The 20,107-nt window shown below is 39.7% G+C and overlaps 1 protein-coding gene across 1 annotated transcript in view; it reads left to right on the top strand.

The window, feature by feature from the left end:
• Positions 1–20,107, top strand: part of LOC124612911 (queuine tRNA-ribosyltransferase accessory subunit 2) — a 79,548-nt gene that overhangs the window by 22,697 nt on the left and 36,744 nt on the right. The window contains exons 4-6 of the mRNA XM_047141400.1: positions 4,286–4,442; positions 17,398–17,586; positions 19,676–19,857. Of these exons, the coding sequence (XP_046997356.1) occupies positions 4,286–4,442; positions 17,398–17,586; positions 19,676–19,857 (528 nt within the window). The remainder of the gene's footprint in view (positions 1–4,285; positions 4,443–17,397; positions 17,587–19,675; positions 19,858–20,107) is intronic.

Raw genomic sequence — 20,107 nt, 5'->3', positions numbered from 1 at the left:
CCAAGAAGTCTCTTCGTGTGGCATAGCCACCAGTGGTCGTCTAGCCACCAGTGGTCGTCGCATCTGTAGTGATGAGCAGTCCCTCTTGAAATATGCCAAGGGTCTCACTGAGGTCTTCACACACTGAACTTACACTCCCAACCTTGTACAGTAACTGACCTCCTGTGCCTTATCTCTCTAGTCACCCACCACCTCCCAAACTCTCACTGTGCAGTCACAAAGGAGCATTCCCCTTGTGGCTCAGTACCACTTAGGACTGGAGCAGCTGAATCACACTCTCCGCCAGGGTTTCGACTACATCTTGTTTACCCTGAAATGAGGAATATTGTACCCACTATCCTTCCCACCCTTCGCACAGTGGTATTCCGCTGCCTACCAAACATACGTAATATCCTTGTCCATTCCTGCCCCACTCCTGGTCCCAACCCCTTGCCTCATGGCCCATATCCCTTTAATAGACCTAGATGCAAGACCTATCCCACACACCCTTCCCCCACCACCTACTCCATCCCAGTCACAAGCATTCATCTATTCCATCAAGGCAGGGCCTTGAAAGCAGTCACGTGATCTACAAGCTAAGCTGCAATCACTGTGCTGCACTCTATGTGAGAATGACAACCAACAAGCTATCTGTCTGCACGAATGGCCACTGACAAATTGTGGCCAAGAGACAGCTGGACCAAATTGCTGAGCACATTGCCCAACACAATGTTCTTGATTTTAGTGACTGCTTCATAGCCTGCACCATCTGCATTGTTCCTACCAACACCAGCTTTTCTGAAGTGTGCAGGTTAGAACTCTTCCTGCAGTATATCCTATGTACCTATAAGCCCTCTGGCCTCAACTTTTGACAGCCGCTGTCCTTCAACCACTTGTCCCCTTCCCTGCTCCAACACCAGCACTACACAGCCTTCTATTCCACTAATGCAACCACAGTCTCTTCACTTCTCTCCTGTTCCGCTCCCCCCCCCCCCCCCCCCCCCCTCCACCCACCCACCCCACCACCCCACCTCCCAACACACGCTCATCCCTGTATGCTCCCAGAAGCAGCACTTTACCATCTCCCACCCCGGCCCTGCTATCCATCCCCCTCCTCCACCATGCAAATTGCCTCTACCATCATATGCAGTTGCTCGCAGTCTGGCCTTGGCAACCAGAGACAGTGTTCATGTGTGTGAGTTGTGCTTGAGTGAATATATATGTGTGTGTGTGTGTGTGTGTGTGTGTGTGTGTGCGCACGCGCGTCCACATGTGGGGGGGCGGAGGGGGAGGGGTGCACGCGTGTGTGCGTGCGTGTGTGCTTCTTTGCTTCCTTTTTTTCCTACTTTAAACTGACTGAAGCTCACTTGTTAGCAGTCTTTTTGTTGTGCCTATCTGTGATGTATCATCTCCACTATACGGTGAGCAGTAATCTGTTCTTTGCAATATTGTCATTGAAGCAGATGAACATAAGATAGGGCCAAGTTGGGACTGTGTGGAGGATGATCAACGACAGTGAACCCAAAATGTCAGATTGTGGCAGATGTCGCAGTGCTCGTTGTGGTCTGGCATTGTCATGCTGAAGGAGTGGGTGTTTCATGTGTGGGTGAAGTCTTTGAATTCATGCTTTAAGTTTTCTCACATCAACGTACAGTAGTTATGTTGCACACAGCCATGTTACATGCTGCAATTCTCAGCCCTCTAACAGCAGAGGGTTGCATCTTGCATAAGCAAACTGGGGGTTGGACTGATAAATATACATGACATGTAATACCTAGTCCATATTGAGAACAGAATAAAAAATTTAGCAGCATTAATTTTCACCGCACCCTCATACTATATAATATAGATGAAATTAACTGTTAAAACATTCATAAGATTTGTGCTTAGAACCTTGATCCCCCACACAAATAATCAAATGATTGTTATGAACTAATTCATGAATGCATTAAAATATAATTCTTGTATTTACAAATAAATTTTCTGTGATTTTATTTTGAGTGTATGATGCTTTAAAAAGTTTTAAAAAAACAGAGCGATGAAGTTTGTATTTTCAAAACATTTGTAAGAAATCAGAATTATTCCAACAGAATATAACACTGTAAGTAAGTACAGGGCGTGTTAAAGTGGCCGCTCACTTGTTAGAATCTGTTAACACATGAAATAGTAGGTACAATCCTTTATAAATTCTGCAGTACTACACCATTGACAATTCCTTATCAAAAAATTAAAGAATAATTAAACAGTTTTCTAATTTCATTATTGAAGTAATGTTTCCTGCAACATATGATCTATTTATAAAGTGTTATGATCATCAGCATCCCTGCCAACTGGATGATCTTCTGTATAACTATGTGAATCATTTATTGAAACTATCAAAAGGAATGCTACGAGGACATTCCTTCCATTAGTTGCAATAAACATTTCTCTACTTATGTAAGAGGTCATCCAGTAGTCTTATCCAGATGACCACAGCATTAAAACATCATCATATGGCAACTCTTCCAATTTTTGGCTCAGAAACGGGCAGTTTGGGCTATAAGCGGTATAAGTTTGTGAACCTCTTGTCAACCCCTGTTCACTAGTCTGGGTATTTTGACGTTGGCCTCTCAATATATATATTCTTTACTTTCGTTTCTTGTTAACAATATCATCTTATTCCCAAGAATTAGTGGCTTTCACTCAGTTAATAATCGGCAGAAATCCAATCTGCATTTGGATCACACTTTATTAACTCTTGCGCAGAAAGGTGTGCAATATATTGCTGCATCCATTTTCAATAAGCTACCACAAGAATTCAAAAATCTTAGCAGTAATCCACACACTTTCAAATTGAAACTGAAGAGTCACTCTTTCTATTCTGTCGAGGAGTTCCTTGAAAAATTGAGCTGATTCTTGTGTTACATTGTTGATTGCGTTTACTTATACTTGTGGCTTGATTTTTTTTTTTGGGTCATAAACATTTTATTTTATCTGCTAATACTTTTATGTTGTAATTTCATGTATTGACATGTTCCATGACCTTGGAGTTTTGCTCCTTAATTTGGTCCTACAGAACTAGACGTGAAAATAAAAAATAAATTAATAAAGGAAATAGCAGTCAGCAGTGAATTAATTTTGATCTTAATTAACTCATTTGCAACTGTGGTAAAACAAACCACATGATTCTAAGACTAAATAAAGGAAAGGAAAGTAAATTAATGTATCTGTAAGATATTTATTTCAAGTTAAAATTAGGCAGATGTGTTAGTCATTGTCTGCGAAAGAATAACATGACTGTGTTCTGCTTTCTGCAGAAACTAAAGGATGCAGTCATTATTGGTCATCTAAGGATGGTATACATGGGGTTATTCCAGTCTCAATTATTTTTTAGCATAATGATTTGCAGACACTTTTGTCATTTTGGTGAAATTCTGAAAGCACAGGAAAAAATGGCCAGAATAATCAGCAGAGTTAATCCTAAGGAATGTATGTACGTCCTCTATCATGCTGAAGAATCAATGCAAACATAGTCATTTATGTTGCATTACTTCATGCAACAACAATGTTTGAGGAAGGTGCCAATAAAAACATTTATTATCGCAACACCAGGAGAACTTTGGACATTCATATTCCAGGATAGAGATTCTCAAAGACTAATTAGTCTTAGAAAATTACTTATATAAATATTTTTTGATTAATTATCCAAGGCTGCTCAGTCTGTCTTTTAACTTCTAAGAACCGTAATTTTTTTTTAATGCTCGATCTACATTGTAGCAGATATTTATATTTATAAAATAAAATAGCATTGGCATTAAGTTTTATTAATATCTGTGTAACAGTAGCCTGAGTTTCCTGGAATTATGTTAAAAAATACCCTTGTCATGTATATGTAGCTTACTTAATGACAAAAGGTAACTGAAAGTGGTCAGTGACAAATAAAAAATATACCTTTGCTTTCTCAAGCAAATCAGGAGTACAATTTGAACTAGAAGTAACACTTCACTGTTGGAAGTTAAGTGTTTATTTACAAGAGCATTGATTTACTGTTGTGTGTGACATTATCACAACTCTGGAGGGAGAACGGGGTAAATCTAAAATACCATTCAGTAACACTACCTTGTTCATCTTTTGCAAAATTTAAGCCAAAATAGTGAAAGAGAGAGATTCATTTTTTGTTGTGGGTGTCCATTTTAGTTAAATTTTATATATTGATCTGTTAGTAAAATTGGTTTTATTCTGTAATAAATATTCATTCATGTGTCTGAAATACATATAGTGATCATTGTAAGTGTATGTTTAGCTTCAACAGTAAAATTGGTTTCAGGTACATGGATCTGATTGAAGCCTTCCAGCCTGACATGTACCAAGCACTCTGTGATGGTGATACGGATATCCATAGCAGCAAAAAACGTACGCGGAAGTGTGTTGATCGCACATCAGAGTTTCTTAAACACTGTGTTCGGAGGCATAAGGCATCAAAGGTGTGTGCAGTTTGTGTCAGCTTCAGTGTCAAAGTCTTAGTCACATACACAGGAAAGCAACCCATGTTCAGCAAAATTTAAGTGTTTTGATCCATTAATATATAGGTAAAGTACATTGCATTGCTCTGATTTTCAGCATTCACTGTGGGAATAATTATCTGCTGTATCCTCTATACACAGGAAGAAAGCAATCCTTAGTTTTCAGTGTGACTATTTGAGCATTGAATGGAAATGAGATGGAGTTTCATTGCTGTTCCATAAATCAGCAAACAAGGAAACAAATCCTCACTGAAGCATAAGAATAAGACACTGATAAGTTTCAACGTGCCTGATATTGAATAAATTTGACATATCGGTACCGGCCAACTTGGGTGAGATTCTACTTATACCTTTGCAACTTGCAAAATGATTGTGGAACTGCTTGTATGTGATGACTTTTTTCAAAACAACAAGCTCCTTAGTAGGAAGCAGTGTACACTAAGGCAACAAAAGTCATGGGATACCCCCTGATATCGTGTTGGACCTCCTTTTCCTGGCATAATGTAGCAACTCGAAATGGCATGGACTCAAGTCATTGGAGGCCCCCTGCAGAAATATATCAGCCATGCTGCTTCTATAGCTGCCCATAATTGTGAAAGTGTGGCCAGTGTAGGATTTTGTGTATGAACTAACCTCTCAACTCTGTCCCATAAATATTCAATAGAATTCATGTTGGGCAATCTGGGAGGCCAAATCATTTGCTTGAATTGCCCAGAATATTCCTCAATCTAGTCGTGAACAGTTGTGGCCTGGTGACATGACACATTGTCATCCATAAAAATTCCATCAATTTTCTGGCAACATGAAGTCCATGAATAGCTGCAAATGGTCTCCAAGCAGCTGAACACACCCATTTACAGTCAATAATTGGTTCAGTTGGTTCAGAGGACCCAGTACGTTCCATGTAAACACAGCCCATACCCTTGTGGAGCCATCATCAGCTTGCACAGTGCCTAGTTTATAACCTGGTTCCATGGCTTCGTGGAGTCTGTGCCACACTTGAACCCTTCCATCAGCTCTTACCTGCTGAAAACTGGAGTCATCTGACCAGGCCACAATTTTCCAGTTGTCAAGGGTCCAACCAAACATGGATCCAGGAGAGACACTGCAGGCAATGTTGTGCTGTTAGCAAAGGCATTCACACTTGTCATCTGCTACCATAGCCTGCTAACATCAAATTTCACCACAGTGTCTTAACGGGCACGTTCATCATACGTCCCATGTTGATTTCTGTAGTTCATTTAGTGTTGTTTGTCTTTTGATACTGACAACTCTATGCATACTATGCTGCTCTCGGTCATTAAGTGAAGGCCATCAGCCACTGTGTTGTCTGTGATCAGAGGTAATGCCCGAAAGACAGTGTTCTCAGTACACACTTGACACTAATAATCTCTGAATATTGACTTCCCTAGCGATTTCCAAAATTGAATGTCCCATAAGTCTAGTTCGAACTACCATTCCACGTTCAAGATCTGTTAATTCCCATTGTGCAGCTGTAATCACATCATACATCTTTTCACATGAATTATCTGAGTGCAAATGTTAGCTCCACCAGTGCACTTTCCTTTTATACCTTGTGTACATGATATTGTTGCCATCTGCATATGTGCATATCACTGTCCTGTGACTTTTTTCACCTCATTGTAGTTCCACAAAGACTTGAAACTCAGTTTAGTCTGCTTGTTCACAAGGTTCAGAGTGCCGTATGCAATGGAGTCAAAGTTGATATTATATTTTCTGACATCTAAAATGCCTCCAATAAAATTCTAAACCATTGCCTAGTTAACTAGATATGTGCCTACAGAATATCTGAGCAGATATATGAATGAACTGAAGACTCCCTAGCAAGCAGAACCCAATAAGTCATTCTTAAAGGGGTAACATCATCAGAAGGGAAAACAGTGTCTAGCATTTTTTTCAGAGAAGTGGTTTAGGACCATTGTTGTTCACAATGTATGCAAGCAACCTAGCAGGCAATGAGCTTTTTGAAGCAGTTTTCAGCAGACGCAATTGTGTATAGGGAGATTTCGCTGTTAGAAAATTGGTACAAAAGGCTTCAAGTTCAAGATGGACTGCAGTCAGTGCAAAGGTGGACATACAGCCATAGTAAATAAATATAATGAAAACTATGTTATTAGTCAAAAAGACCCAGTATTACATGGCTACACAATCAGTTATCACTGGAATCATTGACACCTGTGAAGTATTTGTTCGCTGAGATATGGGAAGGTAAACATCGTAGATATTTATTGTAAGAACTTGTAAAACTACACTGTCTGACAAAAAAAGTGCTGCACCTAGAGGGTGTGGTCAGATGTCAGTGTAACTTAATATACATCCACACCATTGATGGATGTCGAATAAGTAAAGCTACAATTCTCTGTAACAGATAGAATGGTCACCAGAGTGCATTAGTGTCCCCATTTGTAGCATTGTCACCAGTCCTGGTAGGGTTATAAGGGGCATGAACAGTGTCACATGTTATCACTGTGAAGGAACTGGTGTGAGACAGCATTATCAGCTCCGGACAGAGTTTGAATGGGGTGTCATGGTTGTGTGCCTCCATTTGGCCGGTTGGTCGAATCAGGAAATATGCAGATTTGTGGGGCGTTTGGATGTGACACTGGCTAGATGATGGACGGCATGGGAGCTTGTGGGGGGCATAATCGGTGAGGTTCTGGTCGACCGTGTCTGACCACCATTAAAGGAAGATCACCATATTGTGCACCTTACACTGCCGGGAACCCTAGACCATTCGAGAACACGTAATGGACTCCCTGCAAGATTCTATGCCATCCCATTCCATTGGCCAGAGAGTAGCAGCAACCAGACCAGGTGATAACCATACCGTGAGTAGACTGCATTTAACGTAACAGTGCAAATGTCTTTATTTAGAGTGGTGCTGTGACTGATGAGAAGCATGGCTTGCTGATGAATGATGTTGCACTGTGTTCAGCAGTGAATCACAGTTCTACATTACCCTGTATGCCTGTGTCGACTAGTATGGTGGTGACCACAGAAGATTCCCATCCTTCCAATGTTTTGTGGAGGCACAGCGGTGTTACTCTTGGTGTCGTGGTGTGGAGAGACGTAGTATGTGACATTAGGTCACAGCTGGTAGTGACTGAGGGAATTTCGATGGCACAGTGGTATGTCATGGATAGCCTACAGTCTCATGTATTATCTCTCGTGCTGAAAAATGACACCATGATACTGTTGCAAAATGCTGCACATCCATGCGTGCCAAATGTCTCTATGAACTGACTACATGATTTGGACATACTCTCATGGCCAACAGAATCCCCATATCTGTCCCTGATTTAACATGTGTGGGACCAGCTTGGATTTCAACTTCATCTCAGTGCTAGTACCCAGGATACCAAAGACCAGTTACAACAGTTGTATACCAGCTTGCTTCGGGAAAGGATACAATGTCTTCACTGCCGAATCAGTGCATACGTCCAGTTCAGAGGAGGTGCAATGCCATACTGATATGTGGGCTGATACTGACAATTTCTTTATATATTTTGCTCGATAATGTAAACACTGAAATAATTTCAAGTCCCCCTCAACCTATGAAGTTCCATTTTTTTCCCTCAGCCACTTCCAGATGCTTAACAGTTTTTGTCAGACAGTGTATTTTTAAAGCAACTGCGCTTTTTTGTGTTTCTGGAACTCAGTAAATTTCAGAAGTTTGGTTCTATGCACCCCGTAGAGACTCTACTCTCAAAGGCTGTGATGTGTTACATCCCAATAAGAAGTAAGAAGTGTACTGCTTCCTCCAGTTTTACCATAATGACCATGACAATAAAATTGAGAAATTTGAATACAGACAGAGAGGTACCAATTTTTTTCCTGCACACCATTCTCAAACAGAATGAAGAGGGAGGGAAATGATTCTGGTACATGTCCGCTCCATCAAGTAAGTTTGAGAGGTGGAAACATTTGAAAAAAATAAGTGTGTGAAGAAAACAATACCAAAATTTACTTTTTGTGGGTATCACATTTGTCAGTTAAGACAACAGGTAGTATAGCAGTTAAGAAGTGAAAAAACATTTATAAGCTTTCAAAGATTTCTTAAACTGGTTGTGTAGTTCAAAGGGGGGAATCGCAAACAAAGATGGTTACTAATGCAAATATATTATTCGTGAAGTAATGACAGATGAGATATAGAAAGCTATTCGAGGTGTGAAGAAAGGAAAGTTAGAAGAAGATTATGGTAGCTCAATAGAAATGGCTGAATTGGGAGGAAAATTAATGAAAAAGGAGCTTGCAAAATTATTTATTGAATGTGCATGCCAGATGATACTTCTCCAAGACTGGAACAATGCAGTAATTGTTTTACTTTAAATTTTCACAAACATTATCACCAATCACCTAGAAAAAAACTCTTGATGTCAGTCTGGCACAGGAACAATGTGGCTCCAGATGTGGATATAGCACAACAGGCCATTGCTGGCTTCAGTTGAATTGCCAGAGACTGCAGTCACGTGCGTGTGAGTTGCGTTTTCGTGTGTGTGTGTGTGTGTGTGTGTGTGTGTGTGTGTGTGTGTGTGTGTGTTTTTTTTTTGTCTATTTTCGATGAAAGCCTTGATAACCGAAAGCTTATTTGTGACAGTCTTTTTTGTTGTGCCTATCTGCAATTCAGTGTCTCCGCTATATGGTGGTAACAACAGGCCACTTGTGAGTCATGAGCAAATTGTAGAATGGAGCATTGAGTCTGAATTGCTACTATGCCTGTGGGTCATAACTTCTGAGAAATATTTTGACCCCATTTTGAATGAAATCTGTATTAACAGCACATGAGTAACAATGCAGTTGATTCTCCTTATGGTAATACTCTGAAGAAAGTTCATGTTCTTACTAGATCTTCCATTAGACTTCATCTCCGTAGCCAGAATTCTCAGTTGAAAGAGTTTTGGAGTATTCAGAGCATTCTTCTTCTTATGCCTGTGCCTTTATCCTGCAGTTTTGCAGGGTCGGCATGGTTAGGGTTGGATTTGGCAAGGTTAATGTTAAGGGGTGGCTGGATGCCCTTCCTGTCACCACCCCGTACCCCCTGGGACGGAATTCGTGTACCCCAGCTGTCTGCATCTAGTGCAATCCATGGAATAGTGTGAACGTGTTGAGATGTATGCGAATCATGTAACTGAGGCAGGACATGGGGGCTGTCCCGGTATTTATGTAGTGGGATGTGGAGAACTGCCTAAAAATCACATTCAGGCTGGCCGACACACCGGCCTTCATTGTTAATCCTCCGGGCGGATTCGATCTGGGGCCGGCGCGCCTACCCAAGTCCAGGAAGCACCACATTAGTGCTCTCGGCTAACCTGGCGGGTATTCAGAGTATTAGACTGGGAAAATGTAGACAGAATATGTTAGTGGAACATATATGAACCACCTTCATTTGCTGATGTTTCTTGAGCAAATAGAACAACTTAATAAAGCAAGTTTAAAAGTAGACCTGGAAATCAGTTATCATAGATCTAAAATAATCTGTTATCAGTGCTTCAGGAAAAAATAGTACAAATTAACACTGAAGTCTCAGAGCTAGTTGAGGAATTTTTATATTCAGAAGACTTGGCTGAATAGCAAAAGAAATGAACAGAATAGTAAAAATGTCTTTGAGGGAATTAGGTAAACTAAGTAGGGTTTTACTAGTTTTTGCTCAGCAGGCAATTTGAAGGTTCATATTGATATCTGTGAGAGATAATAGGCAGTAGACTGGAGTAAAAGGTATTAATGTGAGAGTAATGAACATGAAATGGACGTTGGTAGGCATATAGCCATGTGAATAGATGGTAGATAGATCACAAAAGTTCAGGGTGTCTGTATCAAAATGCTATATTCAAATTGCTCTCAACACAAGATTAAATGAAATCAATTTATTTCCTTCACAAAAATAAGTTGTATGTCAAGTTAAGTTAAAAAATCAAATCAAAACACTTACACTTGAGCCTCTGCAGTGACACTTAGAATGTGTAGTCTGTATTCAGTTTCCATCCAGGTCCTTTGCAGTATGTCTGGAGGGATGGTACCTATGACTTCCACTCTTGAATAAGGAAGTCTTGAAGGTCCTGCACTGCAGTGGCAAACATCCTGCCTTCCACGTAGCTCCAGGAAAAACAAAAATGAAAAAAGAAAAAATAATCGATTGGAATGATATCAGGAGATCAAGGAGGCCAGTTCATGGGTCCATCTCATCCAATTCAGTGCCCTGCAAATGTCTGATTGAGAGTTGTCCAAACAGCCAATGACCAGTGATGTGGTGCACAATGTTGTTGAAACCAAAGGTTTGGTTACAGGCCTTCAGCCTCGGGGAAAAGCAAACATATCCAACACGTCTAGGTACGTCATTCCTTAGCAAAGAACAGTCCAGTTACATTGTTGCACAAAAGTCTCTCCAAACATTCACTTTCATGCTCTCACACACCTTTTCCCAGTGAATTCAGTGGCACCCAAATGTGAACGTTATGCTTATTCACAGTTTCAGATACATGGAATGTGGCCTCATCAGATAACATAACACTTGATAAGAAAGCACATTTCTGGTCGATTCAGTTAAACATTTCAAGTGGAAATCCATATCACTGTTGCAGACTTTATGGCTGCAGAATGAGCACCTTGTATGAATATAGATGCAACCACTTTTTGAAGACCTTACAAACAGTTGCACATGGCATGTGAAGTTCCCATGAAACCTGATGAAATGATTTGCATGGACTTGGCAAACATTCTCAGCTTGTTTTTCAGAGCCACGGCGACCCTCTGCATGCTGCTTCAGAATGTTGCCAGTATCCAGAAACTGCTTGCGCCATGCTTTTATCCTCTTTGCATTTGGTGCTGTTTCTCTGCAAAAAGAACAAAACTGCTTTTGCACCATAACAGTAGGTTTAAACTCTGCATACCAAAGCACAGTTTGTACCTTTTCCTGAACTGATGCAATTTTCACTTGGGCAGACAACAGTGAAAATGTGTCAAATGTTGATAAAAATTAGGCAGCTACTTTAGATCCTTTCGCACCCAACAGACAAGTCAGACCTGAAACGAAGAAAGATTTACTATTTTTAAACTGCGTCAGCTAACATGGTATTTCAGTGTAGACACCTTGTATTTCACTGGATGCCAAGATATAACAAAAGACTAAGAAGGTGACCTAGTGAAATGTGGGTGGATGACACTAAAAACATGCAACAGTAACAAGAAGCATACAATTATACACAGAAATGCATGGCAAATTCTGGAGGAGGCTATTACCCAGCAGTGGATATAAAATGGACAGTACTATGATGATGTGATGAGCATTGCGATGTACCACTTATTAAACAGACAGTAGTTTTAAAAGAAACTGCTTAATTTAATTAGTGCTTATTTTTGTTACTCAGATGGTTTGGCCTGGCATGTAATATCAGAAAAGCCACTGCTGCTCATAAACATGAAGACATTCAAAATAATTGGAGTTTGAACTGTTGTAGTTATGGCTTTAAAGTTAAGAATACATTGATGGGCAGAGACTGATGGATCTGTGATACTTTGTTAATAGAGTAACAAAAATAATCAATTTTTGACTATATAATGAGCCATGGACCTTGTTGTTAGTGGGGAGGTTTGCATATCTCAGTGACACAGATAGCTGTACCGTAGGTGCAACCACAGTGGAGGGGTATCTGTTGAGAGGCCAGACAAATGTGTGGTTCCTGAAGAAGGGCAGCAGCCTTTCAGTAGTTGCAGGTGCAACAGCCCGGATGATTGACTGATACGGCCATGTATGGTTAAATGATGATGGTATCCTCTTGGGTAAATTATTCTGGAGGCAAAATAGTCCCCCCTTCGGATCTCTGGGCAGGGACTACTCAGGAGGATGTCGTTATCAGGAGAAACGAAGCTGCCATTCTACGAATCAGAGCATGGAATATCATATCCCTTAATTTGGCAGGCAGGTCAGAAAATTTAAAAAGGGAAATGGTTAGGTTAAAGTTAGATATTGTGGGAGTTACTGAAGTTCAGTGGCAGGGGGAACAGGACTTCTGATCAGGTGGATGCAGGGCTATAAACACAAAATCAAATAGGGTTAGTAGGTTTAATAATGAATAAGAAGATAGGAATGTGGGTAAACTAGTATGAGCAGCATATTGAACACATTATAGCCAATAAGCATGAAGCCCGCATCCATCGTAGTACTACAAGTTTATATGCCAACTAGCTCAGCAGATGATGAAGAGATGGAACAAATTTATGATGAGATAAAATAAATTATTAATAAGGGATACAAAAATTTAATAGTCATGAGTGACTGTAATTCAGTAGTAGGAAAAGGAAGAGAAGGAAAAATAGTACGTGAATATGGACTGGGGGAAAGAAACGAAACAGGAAGCCACCTGGTAGAATTTTGCACAGAGCATAATTTTGTCATAGCTGACACTTGGTTTAAGAATCATGAAAGAAGGTTGTATGCATGGAAGAGACCTGGAGACACCGGATGGGTTCAGATTGATTACATAAGGATAACACAGAGGTTTCAGAACCAGATTTTAAATTTAAGACATTTTTAGGGGCAGGTGTGGACTCTGAGCACAATTTATTGGTTATTAACTGTAGATTAAAACACAAGAAACTGAGTAGAGATTTAAGGAGACAAGACCTTGATATACTGAAATAAACTGAAAGAAGTAGAGGTTGAAGAGAGTTTCAAAGGGAGCATTAGGAAACTTTTTGACTGACAAGAGCAGGGGAAAGGAATACAGTAGAAGAGGAATGGATAGCTTTGAGAGATGAAATAGTGAAGGCAGCAGAGGATCAAGTAGGTAAAAATGATGAGAGCTAGTACAAATTCTTGGTTAACAAAGAGATATTGAATGTAATTGAAGAAATGAGAAAATATAAAAATGCAGTAAATGAAGCAGGCGAAAAGGTATATAAACTTCTAAAAAGTGAGATTGACAGGAAGTGCAAAATGGCTGAGCAGGAATGGCTAGAGGTCAAATGTAAGGATGTAGAAGCATATATCAATAAGGGAAAGATAAATACCACCTACAGTAAAATAAAAGAAATCTTTGGAGAAAAGAGAACAACTTGTATGAATATCAAGAGCTCAGGTGGAAAAACTGTCTTAAGCAAAGGAAGGAAAGCAGAAAGGTAGGAGTATTATAGAGGGGCTATACAAGGGTGATATACTTAAGGGTAATATTATGGAAATGGAAGAGGACGTAGATAGAGATGAAATGGGAGATACGGTACTGCGTAAAGAATTTGACAGAGCACTGAAAGACCTATGATGAAACAATGTGCCGGGCATATACAAGGACTACTCATATCCTTGGGAGAGCCACCCATGACAAAACTAGTCCGTCTGATGTGCAAGATGTATAAGACAGGTGAAATATCCTTGGACTTAAAGAGAAATGTAATAAATCCAATTACAAAGAAAGCTGGTGCTGACAGGTGTGAACATTACTGAACTATCAGTTTAGTAAGTCACGGTTGCAAAATACTAACACCCATTCTTTATAGAAGAATGGAAAAACTGGTAGAAGCCAACCTTGAGGAGGATCAGTTTGGATTCTGGAGAAACGTTGGAACGCACGAGGCTGTACTGACCCTACAACTTCTTATAGAAGGTCGGTTAAGGAAAGGCAAACCTACGTTTATGGCATTTGTAGATTTAGAGAAAGCTTTTGACAAAGTTGACTGGAATACTCGCTTTCAAATTCTAAAGGTGGCAGGGGTAAAATACAGGGATGTAAGACTATATACTGTCTGTACAGAAACCATATGGCAGTTATAAGAGTCAAGGGGCATGGAAGGGAAGCAATGGTTGAGAAGGGAATGTGACAGAGTTGTAGCCTATCCCCTGTTGTTGTTGTTGTTGTGGTCTTCAGTCCTGAGACTGGTTTGATGCAGCTCTCCATGCTAGTCTATCCTGTGCAAGCTCCTTCATCTCCCAGTACCTACTGCAACCTACATCCTTCTGAATCTGCTTAGTGTATTCATCTCTTGGTCTCCCTCTACGATTTTTACTCTCCATGCTGCCCTCCAATACTAAATTTGTGATCCCTTGATGCCCCAGGACATGTCCTACCAACCGATCCCTTCTTCTAGTCAAGTTGTGCCTCAAACTTCTCTTCTCCCCAGTCCTATTCAATACCTCCTCATTAGTTACGTGATCTACGCAGCTAATCTTCAACATTCTTCTGTAGCACCACATTTTGAAAGCTTCTATTGTCTTCTTGTCCAAACTATTTATTGTCCATGTTTCACTTCCATACATGGCTACACTCCATACAAAACTTTCAGAAATGACTTCCTGACACTTAAATCTATACTCGATGTTAACAAATTTCTTTTCTTCAGAAACGCTTTCCTTGCCATTGCCAGTCTTCATTTTATATCCTCTCTACTTCGACCATCATCAGTTATTTTGCTCCCCAAATAGCAGAACTCCTTTACTACTTTAAGTGTCTCATTTCCTAATCTAATTCCCTCAGCATCACCCGACGTAATTCAACTACATTCCATTATCCTCGTTTTGCTTTTGTTGATGTTCATCTTATATCCTCCTTTCAAGACACTGTCCATTCCATTCGACTGCTCTTCCAACTCCTTTGCTGTCTCTGACAGAATTACAACATCATCGGCAAACCTCAAAGTTTTTATTTCTTCTCCATGGATTTTAATACCTACTCCGAATTTTTCTTTTGTTTCCTTTACTGCTTGCTCAATATACAGATTGAATAACATCGGGGAGAGGCTACAACCCTGTCTTACTCCCTTCCCAACCACTGCTTCCCTTTCATGCTCCTCGACTCTTCTAACTGCCATCTGGTTTCTGTACGAATTGTAAATAGCCTTTCGCTCCCTGTATTTTACCCCTGCCACCTTTAGAATTTGAAAGAGAGTATTCCAGTCAACATTGTCAAAAGCTTTCTCTATGTCTACAAATGCTAGAAACGTAGGTTTGCCTTTCCTTAATCTTTCTTCTAAGATAAGTCATAAGGTCAGTATTGCCTCTACGGAATCCAAACTGATCTTCCCCGAGGTCGGCTTCTACCAGTTTTTCCATTTGTCTGTAAAGAATTTTTGTTAGTATTTTGCAGCCATGGCTTATTAAACTGATAGTTCGGTAATTTTCACATCTATCAACACCTGCTTTCTTTGGGATTGGAATTATTATATTCTTCTTGAAGTCTGAGGGTATTTCGCCTGTCTTGTACATCTTGCTCACCAGATGTAGAGTTTTGTCAGGACTGGCTCTCCCAATGCCATCAGTAGTTCTAATGGAATGTTGTCTACTCCCGGGGCCTTGTTTCGACTCAGGTCTTTCAGTGCTCTGTCAAACTCTTCACACAGTATCGTATCTCCCATTTCATCTTCATCTATCCCCTATGTTATTCAATCTGTATATTGAGCGAACATAAATGAAACAAAAGAAAAATTTGGAGTAGGAATTAAAGTCCAGGGAAAAGAAATAAAAACTTTGAGGTTTGCTGATGCCATTGCAATTCTGTCAGAGACAGTGAAGGACTTGGAAGAGCATTTGAATGGAATGGACACTGTCTTGAAAGGAAGATATAAGATGAACATCAACAAAAGCAAAACTAGGCTAATGGAATGTAGTTGAATTAAATCAGGCAGTGCTGAGAGAATTAGATTAGTAAATGATACAGTTAAAGTAATAGATGAGTTTTGCTATTTGGGCAGCAAAATAACTGATGATGATTGAAGTAGAGAGGATATTAGATGTAGACTGGCAATGGCAAGAAAGGCATTGCTAAAAAAGAAGAATTTGTTAACATTGAGTATAGATTTAAGTGCCAGGAAGTCTTTTCTGAAAATATTTGTATGGAGTGTAGCCATATATGGAAGTGAAACGTGGACAATAAACAGTTTAGACAAGAAGAGAATAGAAGCTTTTGAAATGTGGTGCTACAGAAGAATGCTGAAGATTAGATGGGTAGATCATGTAACTAAGGAGGAGGTACTGAATGGAATTGGGGAAAAAAGAAGTTTGTGGCAGTGTCTGACTAGAAGGAGAGACTGGTTGGTAGGAAACATTCTGAAATGTCAGTGCCTCACCAGCTTATCATTGGGGGGAGTGTGAGGGGTAAAAATCTTAGAGGGGGGCCAAGAGATGAATACAGTAAGGAGATTCAGAAGGATGTAGGTTGCAGTAGTTACTCGGATGAAGAGACTTGCACAGGATGGAGTAGCATGGAGAACGGCATCAAACCAGTCTTCGGACGAAGACAACAACAACAACAACAACAACAACAAAGTAATTGGATAGATAAAAACATCTACCCACCAAACAGTGGCAGGAGAACACACTTATAAAAGAAGGTGTAATGTATGCAGGTTTTTGGAGCCAGTGCAGTCCCCAACAGTCATTCTTTCCTTCTTATCCCTTGTGGTAAGTCTCCCCTGACCTGGGGTTCTGGATGGGTTTTGAACTCCAACCCTTTTCCTAATCCTCTCCAGGCCTTCGCCTCCAACCCTTCTGTTGAAAGAAGGAGCCACTGGCTCCAAAACCTTGCACACGGAAAACAATTTTTGATTTGCGTGGCTTCCTGGTTTATAAATAAGAGTGCAACTACCAGTTGCTGGTAGTAATGAAAATGCCAGCCAAGCTACCTCTGTGTGTCAGTGTTTTATGAAATGGCTAGCTTTTGAGTGATTAATACTGAAAGTGTTACTGGAGCAAAACACTAGTTAGTTCATTGTTGGATCCTGCAATCAGATTGTTGTATTCTGGGCTCAGCAGCATAAGAATTCAGTACTTTTAACAAATCACATTAGAGTAAAATATGTCTTTCTTAATTTTTTTGAAATGTTACTTAGTACTGACATTAGCCTGTGTTGTGATATATTTACTCATAGCTGTGTCGTTTCATCACGCTTCGTGAAATGTGATGTTTTTCAGACATTACAAAGCAGTAGCCTCTTCGCAGTAATTGAAGGAGGATACAGCGTACATGCAAGACAAGAATCAGCCAGAGCTGCAGCTCAGCATCCTGTATCTGGCTTTGTTATTGATGGCCTACATACCAATGGACCAGATGTGGAGAAAATTACATTCTCTAGCATCAGAGAAGTGATCCAGGAGACTGTGGTAAGTCTGAAAAGTATTTCGTTTAGTGAGTAGTAATGCAGGTTTTATGCTTTATGAGTAAGTATGTTTTTTATATGTAGCAGAACTAAATAAATAATCCCAAAGTCTTTATACTGTCATTGGTATTTTTTGTTAGAAAATTTGTTGTATGCCATTCATCATCAGTCCTGCAATGTAAATTTGACAATTTGGACTCTCTTAAATTATCTTGTACTTGTTTCTTTACTGTAAAGAGTTCTGTTAGTTGTTGTGTTCCTTTTTGTCATTTTTAAAATTCATAAGTATCATCCCATGGTGTGAATTGCCTTTCTTCAGACTAATGAAATTAAACTTTTCATATCTAGAAATACATGGTGTCTCAAAATGTACTTACAATTATAATGTGTTATAGTATCCAAACTAATTAAAATGTTCAATCTGTGTTTGGTTTACACGACACACTATCACACATAGTTTTTATGATGTTCAGTCAATTTCAACATGTATGCGTTTGGTGGCATGCACAACATCTAGTTTGTATTCGGGCTCTACCAATGCCTGTCACAACATGTTCACATCAACTGTGGTAATGGCAGCAACTATTCAGTTATTTAAATCATTTATGTGTGGGACAGGCACTTAGAAGAAGTCCATTAGTGTAATGTCATGAGGCCTAGGAGGCCAGGGAATTGGATCACTCCTGGCAATCCAGCGATCTGAAAATACCTGGTCTAGAACATCCCGCACTGACTGAGCTCCATGTGGAAGTGCAACATCTTGTTGGAAAAGATTGTTTCTTAGCAGTCAGCCAGTTGTTGCAATGCAAACGGCTCTAGCATCTCAAGGTAATTGTTAGAATTAATGATTTTTTGTTTTTGCCCCTTCCCCCGAGAAAGGAAATGGTCCTACAATATGACCACTCATCAAACAACACTACACATTCACATACCCTTTCCATCACAGTATCCAGATTGGTTGTCCCCTGGATACAAACATTGTGTTTGTTTACCATACTCCACATGTGGAACATAGCTTTGCCAGGAAATATTTGGTTATTTAGAAAATTTCCATCTTCCCTCTAATCAGTGAAGAACGTCCACAGTGAAAGGCGTACATTGTGGCTTGTCACCTGGTTTCAATATGCGCAACAGTACATTTGTAAATGTTTCTGAAGGACCGAATGCACAGTTATCCCTTGGGATTTGCAGTCCTGCGGCGCCCTCTGAACAGACTTCTGTGGTGAATGTTGGAAAGGCAACTGTATCCATTCTGTGTCAGTGTCATTTCTCCCAGGTGAGCTAGTATGATGCTTCACATTAACACTTCTTGTCTGCATAAAATCCCTGTACCATTGAAGTATTGATATCTGGAAGGGTGGATACTCCCTTAACATGTTTGGGAGTTTGTATGAACCTGTCTGTCTGATTTGGTCTGAATAAAACATTCCATACACTGAGCCTTATATTGAACTGTTGTCATTATGCTTCATTCACAACAATCTGGAACACACCCAAACGAAACTTTGCATGTCAGTCTCATAAGCCAAACATGGTGTGAATATCTTAATTAGTTTATGTGCTATAATGCACTGAAGTTGTAGCATACCTTTTGAGACACCCTGTACTTGTTATGATCAATTTTATCTACACCACCTTTTTACTACTACTTCCATGCTACGTCAGCTTTTCTTGATAGGTTTGCAAAAATGAAATATTTTAGATGCAAAAGAAGCTAGCAATGTATGTCAGGTTCATCGGATGACTGGTTTGTTGAATTGTCACACTTATCCTTTATTGTTATAACAATTATGCTTTGAGATCAACACTGCTAACATTGATAAAATTTGCGATTTTTGCATAGTGATTCACACAAATTACATGTATTTTGTCACCCTCCACAATATTGCACTGCCTATTGGAAAAAGATGGAATGCTCTTCATGTTTCTTATGTTCAGGACTTAGCTATAATTATTTTCAAAATAAATTCTTTTCTGTGCTCACTACAGTTCATATATTTAATATATGTTCAGTTGACATAATAAATTGTTGTATTATTATCTTCATTGATATTTTCTCATATAGTGATGTTCGTTTACCATTACTGTTTCAGAAGCTACTTCCAGAAGACAAGCCCCGTATTACTCATGGTTGTTGGAATCCAGATATGGTTCTTAAACTGGTAGAGTCTGGAATTGATGTATTTGACAGCTCATACCCGTTTATCGTGTCAGAGAGAGGATCAGCTTTAGTGTTCTGCAACTCATTGGATTATGAGCACACCAAACAGCACAGGTTTCAGATTGTCTCTGATCTTTTTCTTAGTAGTCTTCTACGTAATGTCACTCAGGATACTTCATTTCTATATTCGGTTTATTGGCAAAGCAGTATTTCATTTAATTTTCCATTTCTGTTCATTACATGTCATTAATTGTTGTACATCCAGCAGATTTGGGCAAGAAAGTGCAATATTAAAATCTTCACAATTGCTGACAGGGCTTAAGAATGCTCTTCAATACTTGCAGGAAAAAGGTAGTACGGGGAA

The sequence above is a fragment of the Schistocerca americana genome, chromosome 4, assembly GCF_021461395.2.
Source record: "Schistocerca americana isolate TAMUIC-IGC-003095 chromosome 4, iqSchAmer2.1, whole genome shotgun sequence".
Lineage (NCBI taxonomy): Eukaryota > Metazoa > Arthropoda > Insecta > Orthoptera > Acrididae > Schistocerca > Schistocerca americana.
This window is presented reverse-complemented; position numbering and strand designations above follow the sequence as displayed.